At 49.8% G+C, this 22,457-nt stretch overlaps 1 protein-coding gene across 8 annotated transcripts in view; it reads left to right on the forward strand.

Annotated features, from left to right (window-relative positions):
• LOC126518636 (TBC1 domain family member 13) overlaps window positions 1-22,457 on the forward strand; it is a 130,265-nt gene that overhangs the window by 102,707 nt on the left and 5,101 nt on the right. For all 8 annotated transcript variants that reach the window (XM_055064879.1, XM_055064881.1, XM_055064882.1 and 5 more), the window contains one exon: window positions 9,284-9,341. In XM_055064879.1, the coding sequence (XP_054920854.1) occupies window positions 9,284-9,341 (58 nt within the window). The remainder of the gene's footprint in view (window positions 1-9,283; window positions 9,342-22,457) is intronic.

Raw genomic sequence — 22,457 nt, forward strand, 5'->3', positions numbered from 1 at the left:
AGAAGAAACTAGGAATTGGCAAGAATCAGATGTATGCGCTAAGAGACAAAGCCGGCAATATCATTACTAATATGGATGAGATAGTTCAAGTGGCTGAGGAGTTCTATAGAGATTTATACAGTACGAGTGGCACCCACGATGATAATGGAAGAGAGAATAATCTAGAGGAATTCGATATCCCAGAAGTAACGCCGGAAGAAGTAAAGAAAGCCTTGGGAGCTATGCAAAGGGGGAAGGCAGCTGGGGAGGATCAGGTAACAGCAGATTTGCTGAAGGATGGTGGGCAGATTGTTCTAGAAAAACTGGCCAGCCTCTATACGCAATGCCTCAAGACCTCGAGCGTACCGGAATCTTGGAAGAACGCTAACATAATCCTAATCCATAAGAAAGGCGACGCCAAAGACTTGAAAAATTATAGACCGATCAGCTTACTGTCCGTTGCCTACAAAGTATTTACTAAGGTAATTGCAAATAGAATCCGGAACACCTTAGACTTCCGTCAACCAAAGGACCAGGCAGGATTCCGTAAAGGCTACTCAACAATAGATCATATTCACACTATCAATCAGGTGATAGAGAAATGTGCGGAATATAACCAACCATTATATATAGCTTTCATTGATTACGAGAAAGCGTTTGATTCAGTCGAAACCTCAGCAGTCATGGAGGCATTGCGGAATCAGGGTGTAGACGAGCCGTATGTAAAAATACTGAAAGATATCTATAGCGGCTCCACAGCCACTGTACTCCTCCATAAAGAAAGCAACAAAATCCCAATAAAGAAAGGCGTCAGGCAGGGAGATACGATCTCTCCAATGCTATTCACAGCGTGTTTACAGGAGGTATTCAGAGACCTGGATTGGGAAGAATTGGGGATAAGAGTAAATGGAGAATACCTTAGTAACTTGCGCTTCGCTGATGATATTGCCTTGCTTAGTAACTCAGGGGACCAACTGCAATGCATGCTCACTGATCTGGAGAGGCAGAGCAGAAGGGTGGGACTAAAAATGAATCTGCAGAAAACTAAAGTAATGTTTAACAGTCTCGGAAGGGAACAGCAGTTTACGATAGGTAGCGAGGCACTGGAAGTGGTAAGAGAATACATCTACTTAGGACAGGTAGTGACTGCTGATCCAGATCATGAGAGTGAAATAATCAGAAGAATAAGAATGGGCTGGGGTGCGTTTGGCAGGCATTCGCAGATCATGAACAGCAGGTTGCCATTATCCCTCAAGAGAAAAGTGTATAACAGCTGTGTCTTACCAGTACTCACGTACGGGGCAGAAACCTGGAGGCTTACGAAAAGGGTTCTACTTAAATTGAGGACGACGCAACGAGCTATGGAAAGAAAAATGATAGGTGTAACGTTAAGGGATAAGAAAAGAGCAGATTGGGTGAGGGAACAAACGCGCGTTAATGACATCTTAGTTGAAATCAAGAAAAAGAAATGGGCATGGGCAGGACATGTAATGAGGAGGGAAGATAACCGATGGTCATTAAGGGTTACGGACTGGATTCCGAGGGAAGGGAAGCGTAGCAGGGGGCGACAGAAAGTTAGGTGGGCAGATGAGATTAGGAAGTTTGGAGGGTCAACATGGCCACAATTAGTACATGACCGGGGTAGTTGGAGAAGTATGGGAGAGGCCTTTGCCCTGCAGTGGGCGTAATCAGGCTGATGATGATGATGATGATGATGATGAAACGCTGCTCAGCACAGCTCAGGTGCGACAGCTCAGGGACCGGCGGCCCTCGGGTCCGCCAGCGTCTCGAGTACTGGCAGCAGCGGCCCTGGGACGTCCACGCTCAACTCCGCGGTCCTCCGCACCTTGCCACGGACGTCTCGCCTGGCAGGAGCCCTCGCCTCGTTCCACCCAGGAGCTCGGAGCTGCTGCCCGCCTGGTTCGAACACCGCGAGCGCGCCCTCGTGCTGCCGTGCTCGTGCACCCATTGTCTTCCTCGTCGTTCACGGCGCTTGGTGGCCGCTTCGATCTTCTAGGGGCGACGCGCGGCACTTACGTATGACATTTCACCCCCCACATTAAGAAGTTGTTTCGTGAAAGCAACTTTCCAAAGCACGTACATGGTCAAAGTTCACAGTCTGTAAGGCGCAATGTGTTCACATGCAAAAGTTTTTCCACACGCGCAGTAGTAGTTCCTGAAGTGTTCATAAACGCAATAAATGCAGTAGGCACACTTCACGCTGTAATTCACATTCGACTCACGTAGTCAGAGCCTACATTTTCGCTACCCTTCGTGCCACACTGTTTGGGGCGGACACCGGCAGTTCCATCTAGGACGAACAGCAGCAAAGCTGAACTTGTAGTCTGTCCCATCATGAGCAATAACTTGTTTGATGGCACTTATGGCACTTTCATGGTCCTTGAATCTCAGCAGCACTTTGCCTTCACGGCGATCAATGAGCAAGGCATCAGGAAATAGCGGCCCAAGGGTATCCATGCCTTTGTCATCAGGAAGTCCTCGCACATACAGCAGGCGGTCTGACTTGTACGTGGAACTGCTCCGGGGGCTTTCCACCTGCACTGGCTTCCTCTTGAGCTGCTTGCTGCGCAGGAGCTCCAGCTGCGCAGTAGCCACTTCTGGGCTCTCAAAATCCAGGAATGCACTGTGCCTGTTTACAAAACGGACACTGCGGATGGCATCTGACAGGGCACGAACTTCATCCTTGGTCACCTGGCTTGACATGTTCCCAATGTACAATGAACACTTGCACGTGTCATCAGCCCAGACGTAACAAAGTGACTCGGGGATGCTTTCATCAACATCAATACGTGACCTTGTGTCTGAACAGTCCCGAGGGACGCGTCGCTGGTAAAAACGGAGCCCACCCCGACATGGAGTTCCTCCTTTCCGGTCAATGCCCTCGGGCTCACTTTGGCTGTGGCTTTCCGCCTCCTTTCTGGGCTTGCGCCGCTTGCGATGGGCACCGAGACTGCCTTCACTCACACGCCCATCAGCCCGGATGGACGCTCGTCTCCTACCCTCCTGGCCTTCTCCAGCTCTTTCAGCAGCACCTTCATCCTTTGCTTCAGTAGACGGTTCCGTTTCCTGCTTGGTTGCCTCAGTCGACACAGTTGCAGGGTTTGACGCAGCACTCACGGTAGCTCTATCCGGGCACACGGTTTGGTGTCGAACAGGGTCCTCTGCTGTCGCCGAGTCTTTGTGCCGTTTTGACACGTCAGACAGGTCATGTGACGGGTTGAAACCAGTAGGGTAGAACACCCCGTCGATGTTCCCAAGGACAACATCATAGAGAGGCCTTTCCATGCAGAGTGCCAGTGTCCTTCCTCGGAAAAAGGGGGAGTCTACATAGACCTTTGCCTCTGGAAGCCGCTTAAACGAACCGTCCAGAAGGTAAATGGTACGCATGATACCGGTGAAATTCTTTTCCGGCACCATTGAACGCCTGACGACCACAGTACTGCAGCCGGAATCTCTCAACACCGACACCGGGTGTCCATTGAGATATCCGCTTGCCGTCGGCATCTCTTGCGTCTGAAGACCAAGGCAGATGTCTTCTCCATATGTTTTTACAGGGGGCCTTGTTTTATCCTCAGATTTAGTGGTAGGAGCCGGACTTGCTTCGTTCCGGGCGGCAGGCATCCTGTCGCAGCCAGCAATGGCACTAGACGCTTCCGTGTTGCTGCCGTTTATGTTCGGGCACACGTCAGCTTTATGTCCATGGTTCGTGCATTTCCAGCTAGACGAGGACTTTGGTCCTTTTGACCGCGTCCAACAATCTGCAGCACGGTGTCCTTGCTTGCCACATAGAAAGCACTCAACTTTTTCTTTCCTGGTCTCTGTTTCGGAATTCTTGCTTTGCAGGTCTGCTTTACTAATCCCTCTCTCTTCTTTTCCTCTGGCGAGGTTTGTCAGGTTTTACGCCTCTAAATAATGCTCAGCCGCTTCGGCTAGCTTGTCGAGCCCGCGGCATCCTCGCTCTTTCAGGAAGATGGCGAGCCTCTCATCGCAACGTAGCAAAAACTGTTCAGAAACAATCTTATCTCTTAATCCGTCATATGTTTTCTCTGTTTTTGCCATCTGCTGCCAATGATCGAAGTACCCAAGCAGTCGACCAGCAAACTGCCGCCCTGTCTCGGAATTCTCAGGCTTAGTTTCCCGAAACTTTTGACGGTATCCTTCTTCCGTATACCGGAACCTTTGCAATAAAGTTTGCTTCAGCTTTGGATAGTCTGTGACATCCTCCGCAGCCATGCGTCCGATCACGCTCAAGGCTTCGCCTGACAAACACAAGCTTAATGATAGCGCCCACCTATCGCTTGGCCATCCTTGGCTCGTGGCTACCCGCTCGAAGCGCTGTATGTACGCGTCCAGTTCGTCGCGGCTCTCGTTGTAGGGAGGGATAAGCTTGTGGGGACTTCTAAATGCTTCACCGCTGCTTTCCCCACGGTCGCTTCCGGTTCCGACCGTTCCAGACGCGTGCTCTGCAAGACGGCATCTAGTCTCTAGCAGAGTTCGTTCCGCCGTCAGTCGAGCGATCTCCTGTTCGTGGGCTTCTCGCGCTGCTTCCCTGTCCTCAGCTCGTTTATCGCGTTCTCTGTTAAGCTGCTCGTCAATCCACTCTCTTAGTTCTTTACCAGACAAGCCAAGCTCCTTGCCTATCGGAATAAATTTCTCCCAGTCCATTTCCGACCACTGCACACAAGCGAAGTGCGGCTCTTAAGGATGGAATTAGAGCTTAGTCCTGTCGCGGACGCCAGAAATTGTGGTGATTAGGACTGTTCGGCACTTTCGCTAGTGCGCAGTGATGCGTAAGAAAGACAGAGAGTCATTTATGTGCATTTATAAAACTCAAAGCAACCTTTAAAATATGAATATATACAGAGAGGTGATGACAGCGTAACTGCAGTCAGTGTGTCCACGGGCTGAAACAGTCCCGAGTTGCGAGGCTCACAGTTCGGTCGTCACGGCACCGTGCGGTCACCCGTGCTGGAGCTAGCCGTGACGACCACACGCTCGGGCCCCGTTCAGCACGGTTCTCGGACTCTGCACGCTCAGGAGCCGCAGCGGCAGCAGCCAGGGGACGCCTTGTTCCACACGTCCTCGATGTCCGGCTCGGACGCCGCTCGCGACCGATGTGCTATAGTCGCACGTCCAGCACAACCTTGGTGCCCAGCTCGTGCGCCACTCGCAATCCCCGTACAACGGTCACACGTGAGGACCTCGTTTAGCACAGTAACATCTGTGCCAGACTGAAACGCTGCTCGCCACAGCTCAGGTGCGACAGCTCAGGGACCGGCGGCCCTCGGGTCCGCCAGCGTCTCGAGTACTGGCAGCAGCGGCCCTGGGACGTCCACGCTCGGCTCCGCGGTCCTCCGCACCTTGCCACGGACGTCTCGCCTGACAGGAGCCCTCGCCTCGTTCCACCCAGGAGCTCGGAGCTGCTGCCCGCCTGGTTCGAACACCGCGAGCGCGCCCTCGTGCTGCTGTGCTCGTGCACCCGTTGTCTTCCTCGTCGTTCACGGCGCTTGGTGGCCGCTTCGATCTTCTAGGGGCGACGCGTGGCACTTACGTATAACACTCCTTGTTCTCGTTTTGCTCATCGTCTTGAATTAGAGAGTCGATCATCCGTTCGAACGTGGCGGGGGCATTGCATAAACCAAACGGCATAACCTTGAATTGGTAGAGGCCATCTCGAGTGACGAAAGCGGTCTTTTCTTGGTCTTGCTCATCGACAGAAATCTGCCAATAATTAGATCGAAGGTCGATGGACGAAAAGTATTTGGCACCATGAAGACAATCAAGAGCGAAAGTCGATTCGTGGTAAAGGGTAAACATCCTTTTTAGTAATTTGTTTTAGGTGGCGGTAATCAACGCAGAAACACCACGTGCCATCTTTCTTTTTGACGAGCACGACCGGCGACGCCCAAGGACTCGACGAGAGCTCAACAACGACGAGCCTCTGGTGCAGAGTATCTTGTTTACTTCCTGCTGAATAACTTGCCGCTCTGCTGTGGACACGCAATACGGTCGGCGGTGAATGGGAACAGCATCACCAGTGTTTATCCGATGCTTAACAAGGGACGTCTGACCAAGTGGTCGATTGTCAGTGTCAAATGTGTCGCGGTAGGAAAGCAAAAGGCGATATAGGGCAGCTGCTTGGTCAGGTGCGAGGTCTAGAGCGACCATGGGACGTAATGGGCTGTCGAGGTTCAAGGCATCGTGCAAGTAATCAAGAGGATCTGGAGATGCGTCGGCTGCAAAAACAGTGATGTGGTCGTCTGTCACTGACCGGAGCGTGGCCACCGCTATGCCTTCAGGTAACACTTGCTTCGTCAAACCAAAACTGATAATGGGGAGACACATCTGATTAGCGGCAAGGGTTACGACGGAGTGTGGCACAGAGATGTCGCCCGCCTGGAGGACATCACGAATGGGTGCGACGACATAGTCGCCATCAGGCACTGTTGCCGTTAAGGCCAATTCGAGGAAGGTTAGGGCTTTTGGAGGTAAGCAAACAAACGCTGTAGTGCACAGGTTGTTCAGTTGTTCGGGGCGAACATCTGAAAGAAGAGGAAGCTCAAGGCACAGCGTACCGATGGAATAGCCAATGAGGGCAGAATGTGTTGTCAGAAAGTCGAGCCCAAAGATTCGGTCATGTGGGCAGCTGGTCATCACGGTGAACAGGACTGGAACTTGGCGGCCAGCAATTCCAAGCGAGCAGTGCACATACCCCTGACGGCAACAGTGGCATCATTGGCGACGCGTACGGCTCGAGTGCTGCCAGGCGTAAGAACTTTTTGAAACAACGACATAGGTTAGCACTCATTATGGACACTTCGGCTCCAGTATCAATTAATGCCGTCAACGGAACACCATCTACGTCTACTTCAATTAGGTTCGTGTTGGTGAGGAGCGTTAACGGAGGATTTGGACAGGACGAACGTGATGCAGCGCTACCTCCAAGAGCTGCATGGCCTAGTTTTCCGTCCGTCGGTTTGGCGAGGAAAAGCGGCGAGGTTGGGGTGACGGGGAGCGATGGCGTTGAGGCGATGGCTATCGCACAGAGGAGCGGCTGTCAGGGGCTTCAGAAGTAGGGTACAGACGGCGAGGTGTGTAACTGGGAGCGTCAGCATATGGGCAAGGAGCAGGGAATGAGCTCCAGTACAGCGGCATCCAGGTGGTGCAGCAGTGGCGGAATACATGACCAACATGGTGGCAGCGGAAGCAGATCGGTTTGTCGTCGGGGGTTCGCCATTCAGCAGGATTGCATGGTCTGGGAGCGAAATACTGGTCATTACAGGTTGTGGACATGGGAATGGGTGCCGAATTAGGTCGGGAGACAGAGCAGGCGGTAGGGATGCCAAGGTTTGCAATTTCTTGCCCCACAACTGCTTGAATAACGGAAATTGTGGGGGCCGCGCGGTTAAAGGTACCGTCAGGGAGTCGTGAATGAAGGGAGTTGTGGATGAAGGGGGGCAGGACTCGCCGCTTCAATCTCACGGCGAACGATACGTGTGACGTTCTCTTGAAATGGTCGTGTCCACACACGACCAAACACACAACACTCAATTTACACACGCATGTTGGTTCACCTGGCTACAGTTTGCAAAACCCCTAGCACTGCTGTATAGCCAGGTGCCCGCAACATGCTTCGCATAACATTGATTGTCATAGTGGATGGGATCTGTACAATCTTGTGTGTGCATGCATGCACATGTCTGTCCAGATCCCCTAAACATTTAGAAAAATACTGGCAATCTCGAGTGCCCTGAATAATTTACTATAATACAATTTTCTAAGCACTAGTTTGGTTTTCGGTACTAAAGAGGTAGATGCACCATGATGTCACAACGTTCACAAAATGAGCTCTACGCAAACTTCGTAGTCTGCATTGTATAGAAAGGAAAAAATATTCTATATTCAAAGTTAATTTTTCTCGGCTATATTTATTTGGTTCAATTTGCAAATTTCACAATTTGAACAGCCTTAATTTAAACCCATTCATGCACCTCATGATACCAACAAGATGGTTGTGAGGGCATGCTGAATTATTGTCACTTTTAACATACAGGAACCTCAATAGCACTTAAAATTTGCATAATGCCATTTCGAGCTGCAATTAACAAGTAACGCCACGCTATGACTAAAAAATTGCATTTAGCCATGCACTGATTACATAGATTAAATGGTAGTTATTTGTTCAGTGTTTGTTTTTTGTTTTTTGTATATAATCTACAGTATGTAGCCACTGAGTTTAGGTGTAATATTCATCATGAGGCCATGAGGTCCACTGAATTTACCTGCACTTCTTGTACTACAGTTAAAACTTGATCTAACGAAACCAGATTTTACAATGTTCCCAATCTAACAAAGAAATTTACATTCCCCGGCAGGTACCGATAGGGTTCATTGTTATCATCAGCCCGAATTAACGAACCAAACTTGGCTGAACTCAATTTATTTAAGTTTTTCCTGAAACAAATGAGTAAAAAAAGCGGGGATTTCTTTCTAATTTGGACACAGACGCTTCTTCGAGCATGCGCTCCAAAGCTATCGGGTTAAAGCATCTCGGCACCATGGTCACATCCCCAGCTTTATTTTGACGAGCTGCACACCGTGCCCACACACAGAACAGCAGACTCACCACTGCTTCGGTGGGCGGTAGTTACTTTTGTTATTTCATGGTTTTTGCGACACATGGCTGGATTAGTGGCAAATACAATGCCGTGGTAGCCATTGCATGACTACGTTACAATTTTAGATTGCCAAGGACCGAAAAATTCCTTTCACGATTTTACAAGCTTCCCGATTCAACAAAATAATTTGAGCATGGTCATCACTTCATTAAATAGAGTTTCAACTGTAGTTCAGAAGGTGCTGTACATTGCTATTCCTTTCAACAGTGCAACACGACTTCGTCTGCACGTCGCCATTCATTTCACTTGGTGCAGGCTTCGTGCAGCATTCCCTGTACTTGTGGGAGAGGTAGTGCAGGGCTCATGCAGGAAGTGCCGAGTCAGTTCTGCATGAACAGGGCACTGGCACTGCACTGCAATGAACTAGTTCACAAGGTGCAGAGCGAATTGAATGAACCTGTGGAGAAGCACTGTGGGAAGGCAGGTAGGGTTTTTCAAGGCCAGAAATTTTTAGAGCCCCTACCTAACACACATGTTCAGTGGAGTTGCTATTGAGTTAACAGGCACATAAGTGAAAAAAAATGGCTATGATTTCCCGAGGTATTCCAAGTGCAAAAATGATGCTTCGCCTTTCGTTTTAGCAGTTCTATTTGTTTCTTTAACAGGAAGTTGCGGGACAAGCTCATGATGGGTGACTTTCCTTCCATCATCAAACTACTTCAGGTAGGCAGTCCTTCGCAGGGTCCAGTGGTATCATTGGTGCCTGTGAAGTATGAGGTGTATGAGGTCCATTTGTTAACTCGTAATGGCAAGAATGTTCACTAAATGTTTTCTAAAGAGACCGACACCCAACCAACACCTGTCATGAGGACATGATAAAATAATAAAAGGATCGTGTTTCAAACACTATACATTAGCAGTTTAAATCAGCGCATGCAAAAATCAGATGAAACTAACATTGCTGTCTTCTTATCTGATCAGAGATTAGTATGTATAACTTGTCTATTATTAAATACACCTTGCTTTTTGTTTAAAAAGATGTCCATTAGTGTTTGCATTCATCTTCAGGGTTTGCTATAATGCAAAAAATCTGTTGAAAAGTGGCGCTGAGGGCCTTCGTGTCAGTTAGTGTAAAGGCGAAACAGTGGTCAGAGCTATGGCCTTCATTTGCATGGTGGTGCTCACGAACGTTTTCGTTCATTTGCAAGTGTGCAAAACTACTAGTGTTTTATGGTCCCTGTGTGAGCTGGCAAAATGCTGTCAACTTGTTGTACCATGAAGAAGTGTCAGCATGCTGTGAGAGGAACAGGGCAGTCACATGTGAAATTATTATATATATATTTTTTAGAACTTGGTGTGGATAGTGAAAAAAGACAGAAGGAACATATCTAAACTACCGTATTTACTCGAATCTAGGCCGACCCCAATTTTAAGCCGACCCCCTAAAGTCCGAAGCCAACAAAAAAGAAATATATTACCTTGAATGTAGGCCGAACAAAACAAGCGAGGACAGCGTTCACAAAATCCAAACAGCATTTATTGAATCTGAACGTGCAGAACTCATTCAACGTCATCGTCGCTGCTAGACTCGTCGCTGTGTTCCTTGTCACTGTCACCTTCAAACAGTGCAATATCTTCGGTACCGTCAAGCGCATTAAATATGCTGCACTTTTTAACCCTTTCGCTGTCGGACCTTCCTGGCCGTGACGCACCCCCAGTGTCGGCTTGGTTTCAGGGAACGAGCATAACAGCGAATGAACATAGCAATTTATTTTTGATTATGATTGGTATACAAATAACATAGTCAATGCAATATGCACATTTCAATGTTCTGCAGCTGTTATTACTAAACATCATCATCATCATCAGCCTGACTATAACATCCGTTCAACATCCGAATCTGACGATGCGGAACTCATCTCTTCGTCGCGTTAGACGCTGTCCGAGTCCAAATCCGAGCTCGGCTCGTATTCTGAATCGTAAGAGCCACCGCTCCAATGAACAGACGAAGGTCTCGCGCCGCTCAGCTATCCGAAAGTAACCGTGCGCAGGGAGGATGCGCTTTCAGTCGCCCGCGCAACGGAGATAAATGGGACGTTGCGTGATCAAGAAGAGGGAGATGGAAAAAGGCTAAAACAAAGTTCGAAGGGCTTTACGTTTACTGCTGCAAGTCGGAAGCGAGGGTGCGGCAAGAGAGCGAAAGCAGCAATCGAGTCACCCTTTTCGGAGAGGCAACGGCGACGCGTGCGCCTGAACTTGACGCGCCGTAGCAGACGCACCAACAGAGGAAAAATAAAAACCTTCAAACCGGCGGAGATGGCAGAACAACCCTTGAACCCATGACCACACGCGCGCGACGCATGATCTAACGAACGCGGAGCCACCGCGCCACTCAGCAAAAAGAGAGGAGGGCATGGCAGTCGCACCGTACTCTTCAATACATGTATCAACACAGGTCTGGGCGAAAATACGAACTTGTAGGAAGAGTGAACAGATGGCGTGGCCACGTCCGGGAGCGCCAGCTTTGTGCTCAGGCGCGAAATTTTGAACACGCGATAGAGAACATATCGGTACGTCAGTAACACTGTGGCGGGGAAGTGCGATGACGTACCGGTACGTCCGTGACTGCGAAAGGGTTAAAGGCGCGCACGATCAAAAGTACCTGGGATGTCATCCCACGCTGCAGCTACCCAGCCCTCCAGCTGCGATAGCGATGCACGTTTGATGTGGGCCGTTGCCGTTAGCATGGGGTCTTCGTCAGTCAACCAGTCCGTGTAATATTTCCACAGACGATCCTTGAAAGGTTTGTTGATGCAGACATCCAGTGGTTGCAACTGGCCCGTCATGCCGCCCAGTATGACCGTGAGGTCCGTGTTCACTTGGGTGAGTGCAGCCTTCACGTTGTCGGTCAAGTGCCCACGGTAAGAGTCGACGACAAGGAGCGAGTTCTTTGTCAAAAGGGCTCCTGGACACTGTCGCCGCACAATCTTAACCCACTCTTCCACCATCGCACCCGTCATCCACCCATTCTCATTTGCCCGCACAATGACATTTCTTGGGAAAGTTTCTCGAGCACGCAGTGTTTGCCTTTTAAATATTGCTACGGAACAGTATTTGCGATCACAAAGAGGCGAGCAGTGTGAAGACGACGACGACAATTAGAGGCTAGCGCGGGCTCTTGCCTCTTGGCCAAGTGCAGCGTATTTGCTTGTAAATATACTTGTATATAGCTTTTTGTCTGCGTCTTCTTACGTAACATATCTGGTGGAGGTGGACGTTCCCTGTACCTCGTCATGGAGCTTCGCAGTGGACGGTACATCAAGCCTTCCTTCATGGCTCCCGGCGACTCCACTGGCTCCAACACCTGCTGCCACTTCGACGACCTACATCACTCATCCCGCTTCCCGGGATCTTGGCGTATTCTCAGGCAAAGATAGGGAAGACGTCGAGGACTGGATCAGCCTGTATGGACACGTCAGCCGCAGTAACCGGTGGGACTCTACTATCATGCTCGCCAACGTAGTCTTTTACCTCGGTGGCACACCTAGAGTTTGGTATCGCATGCACGAAGATGAGCTCACCAGTTGGGATTCACTTAAGACACAGCTTCGAGACTTGTTCGGCAACCCCTACGGTCACCAACTTTCCGCGCAGAAGGCGCTTTCCGGCCGTGTGCAGACGTCAACAGAGCCCTACGTCACGTACATTCAGGACGTCTTGGCTCTGTGCCGCAAAGTTGACGCACACATGACTGAGTCAGACAAGGTATCCCACATCCTCAAAGACATTGCCGATGACGCCTTCAACTTCCTTGTTTTCAACAACGTGGTGAAGGTGGATGCAGTTATAAAAGAGTGCCGCCGCCTGGAACTCGCTAAAAGCCGACGTATCGACCAGCATTTTGCCTGTCTGCCCAACACCCCAGCAACATCTTCCTGTGCCGATGCTCTTCATCCCAACAACACTGGCGATGTTACCAGGATCGTCCGGCATGAGATCGAGGCCGCATATCCAGCTGCCTTCGACTCCAGCCCCACCAGTGCACCTGCAGTCACGGTTTTTCTGATCCAGGCAGTTGTCCGCCAGGAGTTCCCAAACATGGGTCTTAACACCATCTACTCGGCCCATCGCCCTAATACCCACCCGGCTTCTTCGATTCCGCCCCGTCCCGCATCTTCTTACCCACCACGTTTCCGCAACCCATCTGAATGGCACACTCCCATTAATGGCAGTTTTCACTGCCATCAAATCAGGCACATTTCTCGGCACTGTCGCAGTCGCTGGAGTTCCCCGACCCGGTCTACTTATACTGCCTACTTTCGCCCTCCAGGTGGCCCTCTCGTCGCTATGCCGCACGCTCCGATAATGCCGCCACTGATTCTCCTGCGCCGAAATGCCCCTATTCTCGTTTGCCTTCGCCCCAACGACAACAATCTCGCTCTCCCCAGCCCCGTCGCTCTATTCACCGACTCCCTTCGGACGCCGCTCCCAGCCGGAAAACTAGACGATGCAGCCCCTCGAAGTGACGCTGCAGTGCTTCCTACGCCGCCAAATCCTCTACTCATGTTGCCCACTCATTTGAACCTTCTTGACGTGCAAGTCAACGGTGTTTCTGTGTCTGCTCTTATAGACACTGGGGCGTATTTGTCGGTAATGAGCGCTGACCTTCGTAACCGGCTGAAGAAAATAATCACACCCGCCACGACGCCTGTTGTCCGTGTCGCCGATGGCGGAACAGCCCCCGTAATTGGTATGTGTGCCGCCCGTGTCTCCTTCGCCTATCACTCCACTATCGTGCTATTCACAGTCATCGTCCACTGTGCCCACGACATCATCCTCGGCTTAGACTTCCTCTCTGCACATTCTGCCCTCATCGATTGTTTCACCAGTACTCTCCGCCTTGACCTGCCTGTTCTGGATCCAGCTGAACCATCCCCAGTCGCCTCAGTTCCGTCAACTTCGTTTGCTTGCCACCTTCGGCACTGACTTACGTTGGCTTAGTGTCATCCCCACCAGTTCCCTATGGTCACTACGTCGCGGCTCCTATGCAAGACTTCCTCCTTGCACACGGGATCACAGTACCTCATACAGTTTCATCTATTACAGTGAATTGCGTCTGCCTGCCAGTGGTCAATTTTGGCTTGACGACACAAGTGCTGCCATGCGGGATGTCTCTGGCCCAGCTTCGTTCATTCGAGGATCACTCAGTAGCATCTATTGCAGTAGACGACAATTCAGCCAATCCTCCTCTACCATCGTAGTCGGCAACTTGTACCATTGCCGACTTACAGAAAATGATTGCACCCGACATGCCGTCTGAGCGCGCTCGTGAGCTCTACCATGTTATGTTTTCCTACCACGATATTTTTTACTTTAACAATCGTCCTTTGGCCCAAACTACAGCTGTTAAACATCGCATTAATACCGGCGATGCCCCTCCTATTCATCGCCGCCCGTATTGAGTGTCACTGGCTGAGCGTCAAGTTATTCATGCCAAAGTTTGCAGAATGCTTGCCAAGAACATTATTGAACCGTCATGTAGTCCAGGGGCGTCACCTGTTGTACGGGTAAAAAAAGAAGGATGGCTCATGGCACTTTTACGTGGATTATCGGCACCTTAACAGGGTTACCAAAAACCATGTGTATCCCTTACCTCGGATTAATGACACCTGTGACTGCCTCCACGGTGCTCGCTATTTCGTCTCTATTGACCTTCGCTCTGGCTACTGGCAGATTGCCGTGGACAATCTCGACCGCGAGAAGACTGCTTTTGTAACACCCGACGGTCTTTATCAGTTCAAAGTGATTCCGTTCGGTCTATGTAATGCTCCTGCCACTTTTGAACGCATGATGGACTCTCTTCTTCACGGTTTCAAATGGTCCACGTGCCTGTGCTACTTGGACGACGTGATAGTATTCTCCCCAATGTTCATTATGCGCCTCGAGCGCCTCTCAGCAGTCCTGGACATTTTTCGTCGAGCCGGTCTGCAACTGAACGCATCGAAGTGCCAATTCGGCCGTCGCCAGATTACCGTCCTTGGGCATCTCGTTGACGCGAACGGAGTGCAGCCGGACCCAGGCAAGATCCATGCTGTTACGCACTTCCCTGTTCCGAAGTGTGTCAAGGATGTGCGCAGCTTCGTCGGCCTTTGTTCGTACTTCCGCCTTTTCGTGAAAAATTTCGCCGCCATAGCACGACCACTAACCGAGCTTTTGAAAAAAGACTCCCCTTTCCAGTGGGGCGATAACGAGGCCTCTCCATTCTTGCATCTAATCGACCTGCTCGCAACGTCTCCCGTTCTGGCCCATTTCGATCCTTCTGCGCCTACCGAAGTCCGTACTGATGCCAGCGGTCACGGAATTGGCGCAGTCCTGGCACAACGCCAGCGCGGCAACGACCGTGTTATCGCTTACGCCAGCAGGCTCCTGTCACCCTCCGAGTGCAACTATTCCATCACTGAGCGTGAGTGTCTGGCCCTTGTTTGGGCGGTTGCGAAGTTCCGCCCATACTTATATGGCCGACCCTTTTCCGTTGTCACAGACCATCACGCGGTTTGCTGGTTATGCTCCCTGAAAGATCCGACAGGAAGACTTGGTCGCTGGACTTACGCCTCCAAGAATATTCGTATTCTGTCATCTACAAATCTGGCCGACTACTCAAGGACGCTGACTGCCTGTCTCACTACCCGGTCGACGAGCCTGACGCCGCCGACAGTAGTACCGCCAACAGCATTTTCTCTGTGTCTCCCTTCGCTAACATCGCTGATGAGCAGTACCAAGACCTGTCGCTGCAAGCACTCATCGGGCGTTTGTGCTCTACACCTACCAACGCATCCGTTCACCGATATGTCCTCCAGGGCAGCATTCTGTACCGAAGGAACTTCTTTCCTGACGGCTCTGATCTTCTTCTTGTCGTGCCAAAACATCTACGACAGACTGTGCTCTTTGAGATGCATGACGCACCCACTGCAGGGCATCTTGGGGTAACCCGCACGTACGACTGCGTCCGCCGCTGCTTCTATTGGCCTGGTCTCGCTCGCTCCGTCCGACGCTATGTTGCTGCCTGTGATCCCTGCTAGCGTCGGAAAACACCTCAGGTGCTACCGCTGGTCATCTCCAGCCGATCAACATTCCTCTGGAACCGTTCTTTCGTGTTGGATTGGACCTCCTCAGTCCCTTTCCCACGTCGTTCTCTGGGAACAAATGAGTAGCCATCGCAACTGATTATGCCACCCGATAAGCTCTCACGTGGGCTCTCCCTACCAGTTGCGCCACTGTCCTCGCGGACTTTCTCTTGTGTGACATTATCTTGCTTCATGGCGCCCCACGACAGCTGCTTACTGACCATGGTCGTAACTTCCTCTCGAAAGTTATCGCCGACATTGTGCGTTCCTGCTCCATTCAACACAAGCTGACTGCCTCAAACCATCCTCAAACCAATGGCCTGACAGAGCGGTTAAGCCGTACTGTTACCGATATGCTGTCCAAGTACGTTTCCAAGGACCACCACGACTGGGACATTGCCCTTCCTTACGTCACATTTGCTTATAATTCTTCCCGGCACGACACCACCGGATTTTCTCCATTTTATCTACTGTACGGTTGCGAACCGGCCTTGCCCCTAGACGCGGCACTTCTTCCTGCTGCGATCTCAACAAGCAAGTATGCGCGCGACGCCATTGCCATCGCCGACCATGCACGCCAGCTTGCCCGTACTCGACTCACGGCCTCGCAAACCACTCAGAAGTGTCAGTACAACGCCCGTCACTGTGACGTACAGTTTTCGCCTGGTGCGCTTGTGCTCCTGTGGTTGCCCTCTCATCACACGTCAGACTTTCAGAAAAGCTTCTTTCGCGATACACAGGGCCCTACTGTGTGCTGCGCCAGGTGACGCCTGTGACGTACGAAATTGCTCCTGTGCGTTCAACCTCGTCCTCTACTGTGGCATCTAGTGATGTCGTGCACGTCAGTAGGCTCAAGGCCTACTACACTGCTTCCGAGTCAGGCCTTTAGTCGCTCCGGGACGGCGCCTTTGCCACCGGGGGTAGTGCTACGGAACAGTATTTGCGATCACAAAGAGGTGAGCAGTGTGAAAACGACGACGACGATTAGAGGCTAGCACGGGCTGTTGCCTCTTGACCAAGTGCAGCGTATTTCCTTGTGAATATACTTGTATATAACTTTTCGTCTGCGTCTTCCTACGTAACAATATCATATAAGGAGGGAGTTTATGTCCATTAGCTGTGCAGCACAGCATCACAGTTGCGTGCTGCTTCTCGTTGCCCACGGAGCGCACCTTCACCTCCTTGGCACCCTTTTCATTTACATATGCCACTGGCACATCAAAATACACAGCCGCCTGGTCCGCGTGGTCGATTTGCCCAAGGTTGTAGCCTGCTGCTTCTCTCTTTCGCAGCACGTACCGCTGAAAGCTATCAGCTTTTCTTCAAAATCGCTTGGCAGCTTCTGGGTGATTGAAGTGCGACTTTGGAGGCTGAAGCCAAAGTGCTTCATGAATTTCTGAAGCCAGCTCCGGCTGGCTTTGAAATCCTTTGGCGTTAGGCCTCGTTCCCTCGAAAGTCTCTAGCTTTCGCGTGGAGCACTTCTGTTGTCACTGGAAGGGCAGCTGCTCTCTGCGTGTGAACAAAGTCGGCCAAAACTGTCTCCACTTCCTGGTGACGGCCTTTCTTTGGTCCGCTATATGCCATCCTCGTTGTGGCGCACGCAAAAAGCTGCTGTCATTGACGGACGTTTTTCTCGTCGACGCCGAAGTCCTGCCCGGCTTGAAGGTTCGACGATGCCTCTGCGACTATCACAACTTTTCGCTTGAAAGCGGCACTGTAGTGGCATCTCCTGCTTGGTGCCATCGCGATAACACCACGCGGCACACCAATATGGCCGACATGACGCAAGTCAAAATGGCGACCTCGCTTGTGTACGGTTGGCTACTGGCACGGCTAGTAGCGGCTGCGATACTGACTTTTCTAGATGGCGCTAGCTATGCACCATATTTAGCAGTTTCAATGAAAAACTGGCACATTCTTTAAAATCCTCGAATCTAAGCCGACCCTAGAGTTTGGAACATGATTATCTGAAAAAAAACTATTGGCCTAGATTCGAATAAATACGGTATTTATCTCTTTTTGCAGGAATAATTCCTCAGTTCTGAAGCCATAAGCCACATGACAATTGCCTCTATAGACAATATATCACTTGAAACAGCTGAGGCTGGGCTTATTTCAACTTTCTTGTGCTGGCATATAAGAACTGCCACACTGTTATGAAAGTGACCGTAAAATTAACATTTTTATATTTTCTGTGGTGTTTGTCATGTAACCACTGCGGTATTGGGCACTGTGGACCATAGGATTCCATTGAATGCATATAGTATAGTCAAAACCCTTGATAATGAAATCCCACGACTATGAAATTCTCGCGACAACTTAATATTTTCCTATTCCTGGTGAATGCCCATAGGATGGAATGCATTTCATACCCCTCGACAACGAAATGTCGCTGTACTACAATCCCGCATCAACAAAATTTGCTGGAGCGTAACCCCGCATATTACCTACTCTCGCAAGGCTAACAGGCTTCGAAATGTGTTCAAATGTGATTGCTTTGCATTAAAGTTATGTAAAATAACACTAGATTGCACTTGCATTGGTACCGCCACTTTTGTTTACAGAAAACAACCAAGCGCCGGAAGCGATCGCGCCGGGAACACATCATGGCCGTCATCTTGTTTGTTGATCGCCCATTTGAAGTGGCAGCATGTTGCCACCAATATGTGACGATGGTTTTTGCACACCTAGGGCAGTGTGTAATGTGGGCCTCGGCAAGAAAAATGTAGCAAAAACAAGGAAATCCGTGTCCCACTGACGTTGAATTGTTTGACACTTGAGGTGGCGGTCGCAGCATGGAGTGCCACGTGTGGTTTGCACGCAATGAAGTGCGTCAAGAAAAGGGCTTTATTGAACGGAACACACTCTTATATATACATACTATCAAAAGCCAACTGAGTGCGCGTGTGCATGATAGTGCATTGCGTCACATCTTCCTTTTTTTTTATTAAATCAAAATCACTCAAGTTCTGGCATCAGGTATCTTTGTGGTGGTTGGCAGTTGCGTTCGCTTCTACGCAGTTGTGGCTCCGTGGTTCCCACCGTGAGTCTATGTTCTTGGGTGGGCGCCAATGAGTCTGCCACAGGAGTGGGTGCCAGACGGAGGTGTTCTCTGGTGCGCTGCAACTGCAGCCCATCTTCGGTTGCGATAATGTAGGCTCTCGGGCTGTTGGCAGGCTTGACAACTGTAGCAGGGGACAAGGATTTTGATGGCATGCCATCAGGATGGCGATCGCGCCGGGAACACATCATGGCCGTCATCTTGTTTGTTGATCGCCCATTTGAAGTGGCAGCATATTGCCACCAATATGTGACGATGGTTTTTGCACACCTAGGGCAGTGTGTAATGTGGGCCTCGGCGTTCCTTCTACAACTGAGGCACAAGGCAGAGGCCTTGTGCCTCAGTTGTAGACGGAACGTTTACTCCTGATGTCGTGGAGCCACCGTTGCACGTCATGAGGGGGTATGGTTTGCGGTCGCAGGTGGCTTTCTGTGACTGGTAGCAGTGTCCTCGCCTGTCGGCCCATCAGTCTCTGCATCGGAGACCCCAAGTAGGAATCGCGAGGTGTATTTCTCCACTCAACCAGTGCAGCACAAAAATCCATTGTACCATACCGATACCTCTTCAGTAGTTTCTTGGCTTCTTGAACAGCACGTTCAGCCATTCCGTTTGAACGGGGGTAATAAGGACTGAAACGGATGTGGCGACAAAATCATGGAAGTTCTGACTGCTGAATGGTGGCCCATTGTCGGTGCATATTCGCTGCGGGAAGCCGTGTGTAGCGAATATGTCGGCGCAAGCAGCAATCACCTTGTCAGCTGTTGTCTGTACGGGCCTTAGTTCGAAAAAGAAAGAATAAAAGTCAACAACCACCAAGTACTCTATGCCATTGTGATAGCAAATGTCGGCTCCTACAACTTCCCAAGGTAGTCTTGGAATTTCATCATTTGCCATTGGCAAGCATCGATTTCGTGGCTTGTGTTTCTGGCAGGTCTCGCAGCGTCGGGCAACTTCTTCTATATCACTGTTTATAGAAGGCCAAAAGAGCACAGTTCGGGCACTGCCGTCATCTTGTCTGCTCCTCCATGCGCGGCATGAAGACAAGCGAGTACTTCTCTACGCGTCTTGACAGGAATCATGAGGCGGTTGCTCTGGAACATGAGACCGTCTTGAGTATGTTATGCAGCTCGTCACGGAAGCTCCAGTAGCAACGTAGTTTGCCACTGATATCAGCTTTGCTGTCCGGCCACTGCGTGCTAGCATACTGGCGAAGTTGCACCATCACTGGGTCCTCATCGGTCTCTTGGAGTACTTGGCTCAGCCGACTATCTGAAACCTGAAGACAGGCAACAGTATTCACATGGTAATTCATGCACTGTTCGTTCAGTAGCGCTTTGCTCGGGAATTGCGATAAAGCACCAGTGACAAACAGCTGCTTTCCAGGTGTGTATTTCATGACTGTCGAGTACCTTTGTAAGCTGAGGCGCATGCACTGAAGTCGTAGAGGGCATTGGCATAGCGGCTTCTTAAATATCATTTCTATTGGCTTGTGATCCGATTCTACTACAACTTCAAGCTGTCCGCAAAGATAGTCACGAAATCTTTCACAGCCGTGAACGATTGCCAGCATCTCTTTTTCAATCTGGGCATATCTTTGCTGCATTTCTGTCAGCGAACATGACGAATACGCTAGCGGATGCCCATCCTGTATAATTACTGCACCAATTCCGTTCTGGCTGGCGTCTACCAATAGCCTGATCAGTTTGCCCTTCTGGTAGTAGCTTAATACAGGAGCTGTGGCAAGCGCTTCCTGTAGAGCCTTGAAGCATGCTTCTTCATGGTCTTCCCAAACCCACGCGACATGCTTCTTTAGTAGTTCTCGAAGTGGCGCTGTTAGGTTTGACATATTCGGAATAAAGCGAGAGACAAAATTAACCATGCCCAGGAGCGTCTGCAGCTCCTTCTGGTTGCTTGGCGTCGGGACTTGCAAGATGTCTTCTAGCCGCTGTGGATCCAAACTCAGCCGGTCACGTGTCAGAACCTGTCCTAGGTACCAGACAGATTCCTGTAAAAAATGGCATTTCTTCCGGTTCAATTTCAGGTTGTACTCTTGGCATCGTCGCAAGACATTTACAAGGTTGATGTCATGCTCGCTTCTCGTTCTGCCCCACACTAGAATATCCTGCATGACAACCACTGCGCCTTTGAAGCCTTCTAGTAACTGGTGCATGGCACGCTGAAATATTTCCGGTGCGGACGAGATTCCGAATGGCATGCATAAAAACCTGTAACGGCCATAGGGAGTGCTCATTGTCTAGATTTGGGAGCTTTCTTCCTCTAGCTTTATTTGCCAGAAACTGGAGGCTGCGTCCAAAGTTGTAGAGTACTGCACGTCACTGATCGAAGGTGCTTCCATTGTTGGCATTGGATAGCGCTCGCGAAGCAGTGCTTTGTTCAGCTCAGAAGGGTCGAGGCAAATTCGTACCTCCTCTGGAGGCAGCACGCCTGTTGAAACTGACTGTGAAAATAGAAGACGGAGATATGCTGCACAAATATGTTTAGTGTTTTTTAGAAGTTTAGACGTAATGTCGTCCACATCAGCTGCCGATGAAAGTTTGATATTGTCTATGAGGGATGTAATGCCGGATGGAAAAAATGTAATTGGTGGCATGGTACATTGAAAGTTCGCATGAGGAATAGAAAATGACATTTCAGTTTCTTGTGTAAAAACTGATGCAAAGGTTGTGTTAAACAAGTGAGAACATTCAGCATCGGTTAGGGAATCACCTGATTCATTTGATAGGGTAATAGTTCGCGTGCCCTGTGGGCTTAAGACTTGCCAGAATTTTTTTGGGTCGTTCTTAAGCATGTTCGGCACATCAGAATAAAAGAATGTGCGTTTGGCATGAAGTATGGCTTCCAGATAGGCAGTTTCAGCGGCTTTGTATTTTTTCCATGCGTCAGGGGTGTTACGGGACTTAGCTGCTCGGACCTTCTTGGAAAAGACGTTTTTTCTTGTTTTCTAATCGCTTCAATGCTTTATTGAACCAGGGTTGGGCTGAATTGGAATGAATTCTAATTTGGGGAATATATTTGCCAATTAAATTGTTTAGTTTTTCTTTGAAAATTTGTCAATTTTCACCCATGGTATGACAAGGAAAGGCACTTGCAAAACTGGGGTAAAATTGCGTTAGTTCATGATTAATTGTTTTATAATTGCCCTTTTCATACAAGCGAATAGTCTTTTTAACAGTCGGGGCGAAAACGGGTTTAATTACGAAGTCGACGTGAATGACTATGGTCACTGATTTCGGGAAGATACGCGATGGATGACATGCTCTCAGGATTACGTACTTGTTAAGACAAGGTCTAGAATATTTTGGCAGTTATCGGTGACACGGGTTGGTTCTGTGAGTGCTTGAGATAAGTTAAAGTTGAGGCATACCTCAAGGAACTCGTTCGATTCCCTTGATGTAGCCGTTGGTACAGGCCGGCTTGACCAATCAATATTGGGAAAATTAAAGTCTCCAAATAGAATTACATGCATGTTGGGGTGTTTGGTGGTTATTTCACTTAAGATGTTATTCACTTTGTTTGTGATTGTCTGCTTCTTTGTCATTTTCTGCAGCTGGCTGCGCGCGATAATTGAGCAGGTTGCGCCTGTGTCCAGCTTGCAAAAAACTGGATTTCCTTCTACATGAACGGTAGCCATCC

The sequence above is a fragment of the Dermacentor andersoni genome, chromosome 1, assembly GCF_023375885.2.
Source record: "Dermacentor andersoni chromosome 1, qqDerAnde1_hic_scaffold, whole genome shotgun sequence".
NCBI lineage: Eukaryota > Metazoa > Arthropoda > Arachnida > Ixodida > Ixodidae > Dermacentor > Dermacentor andersoni.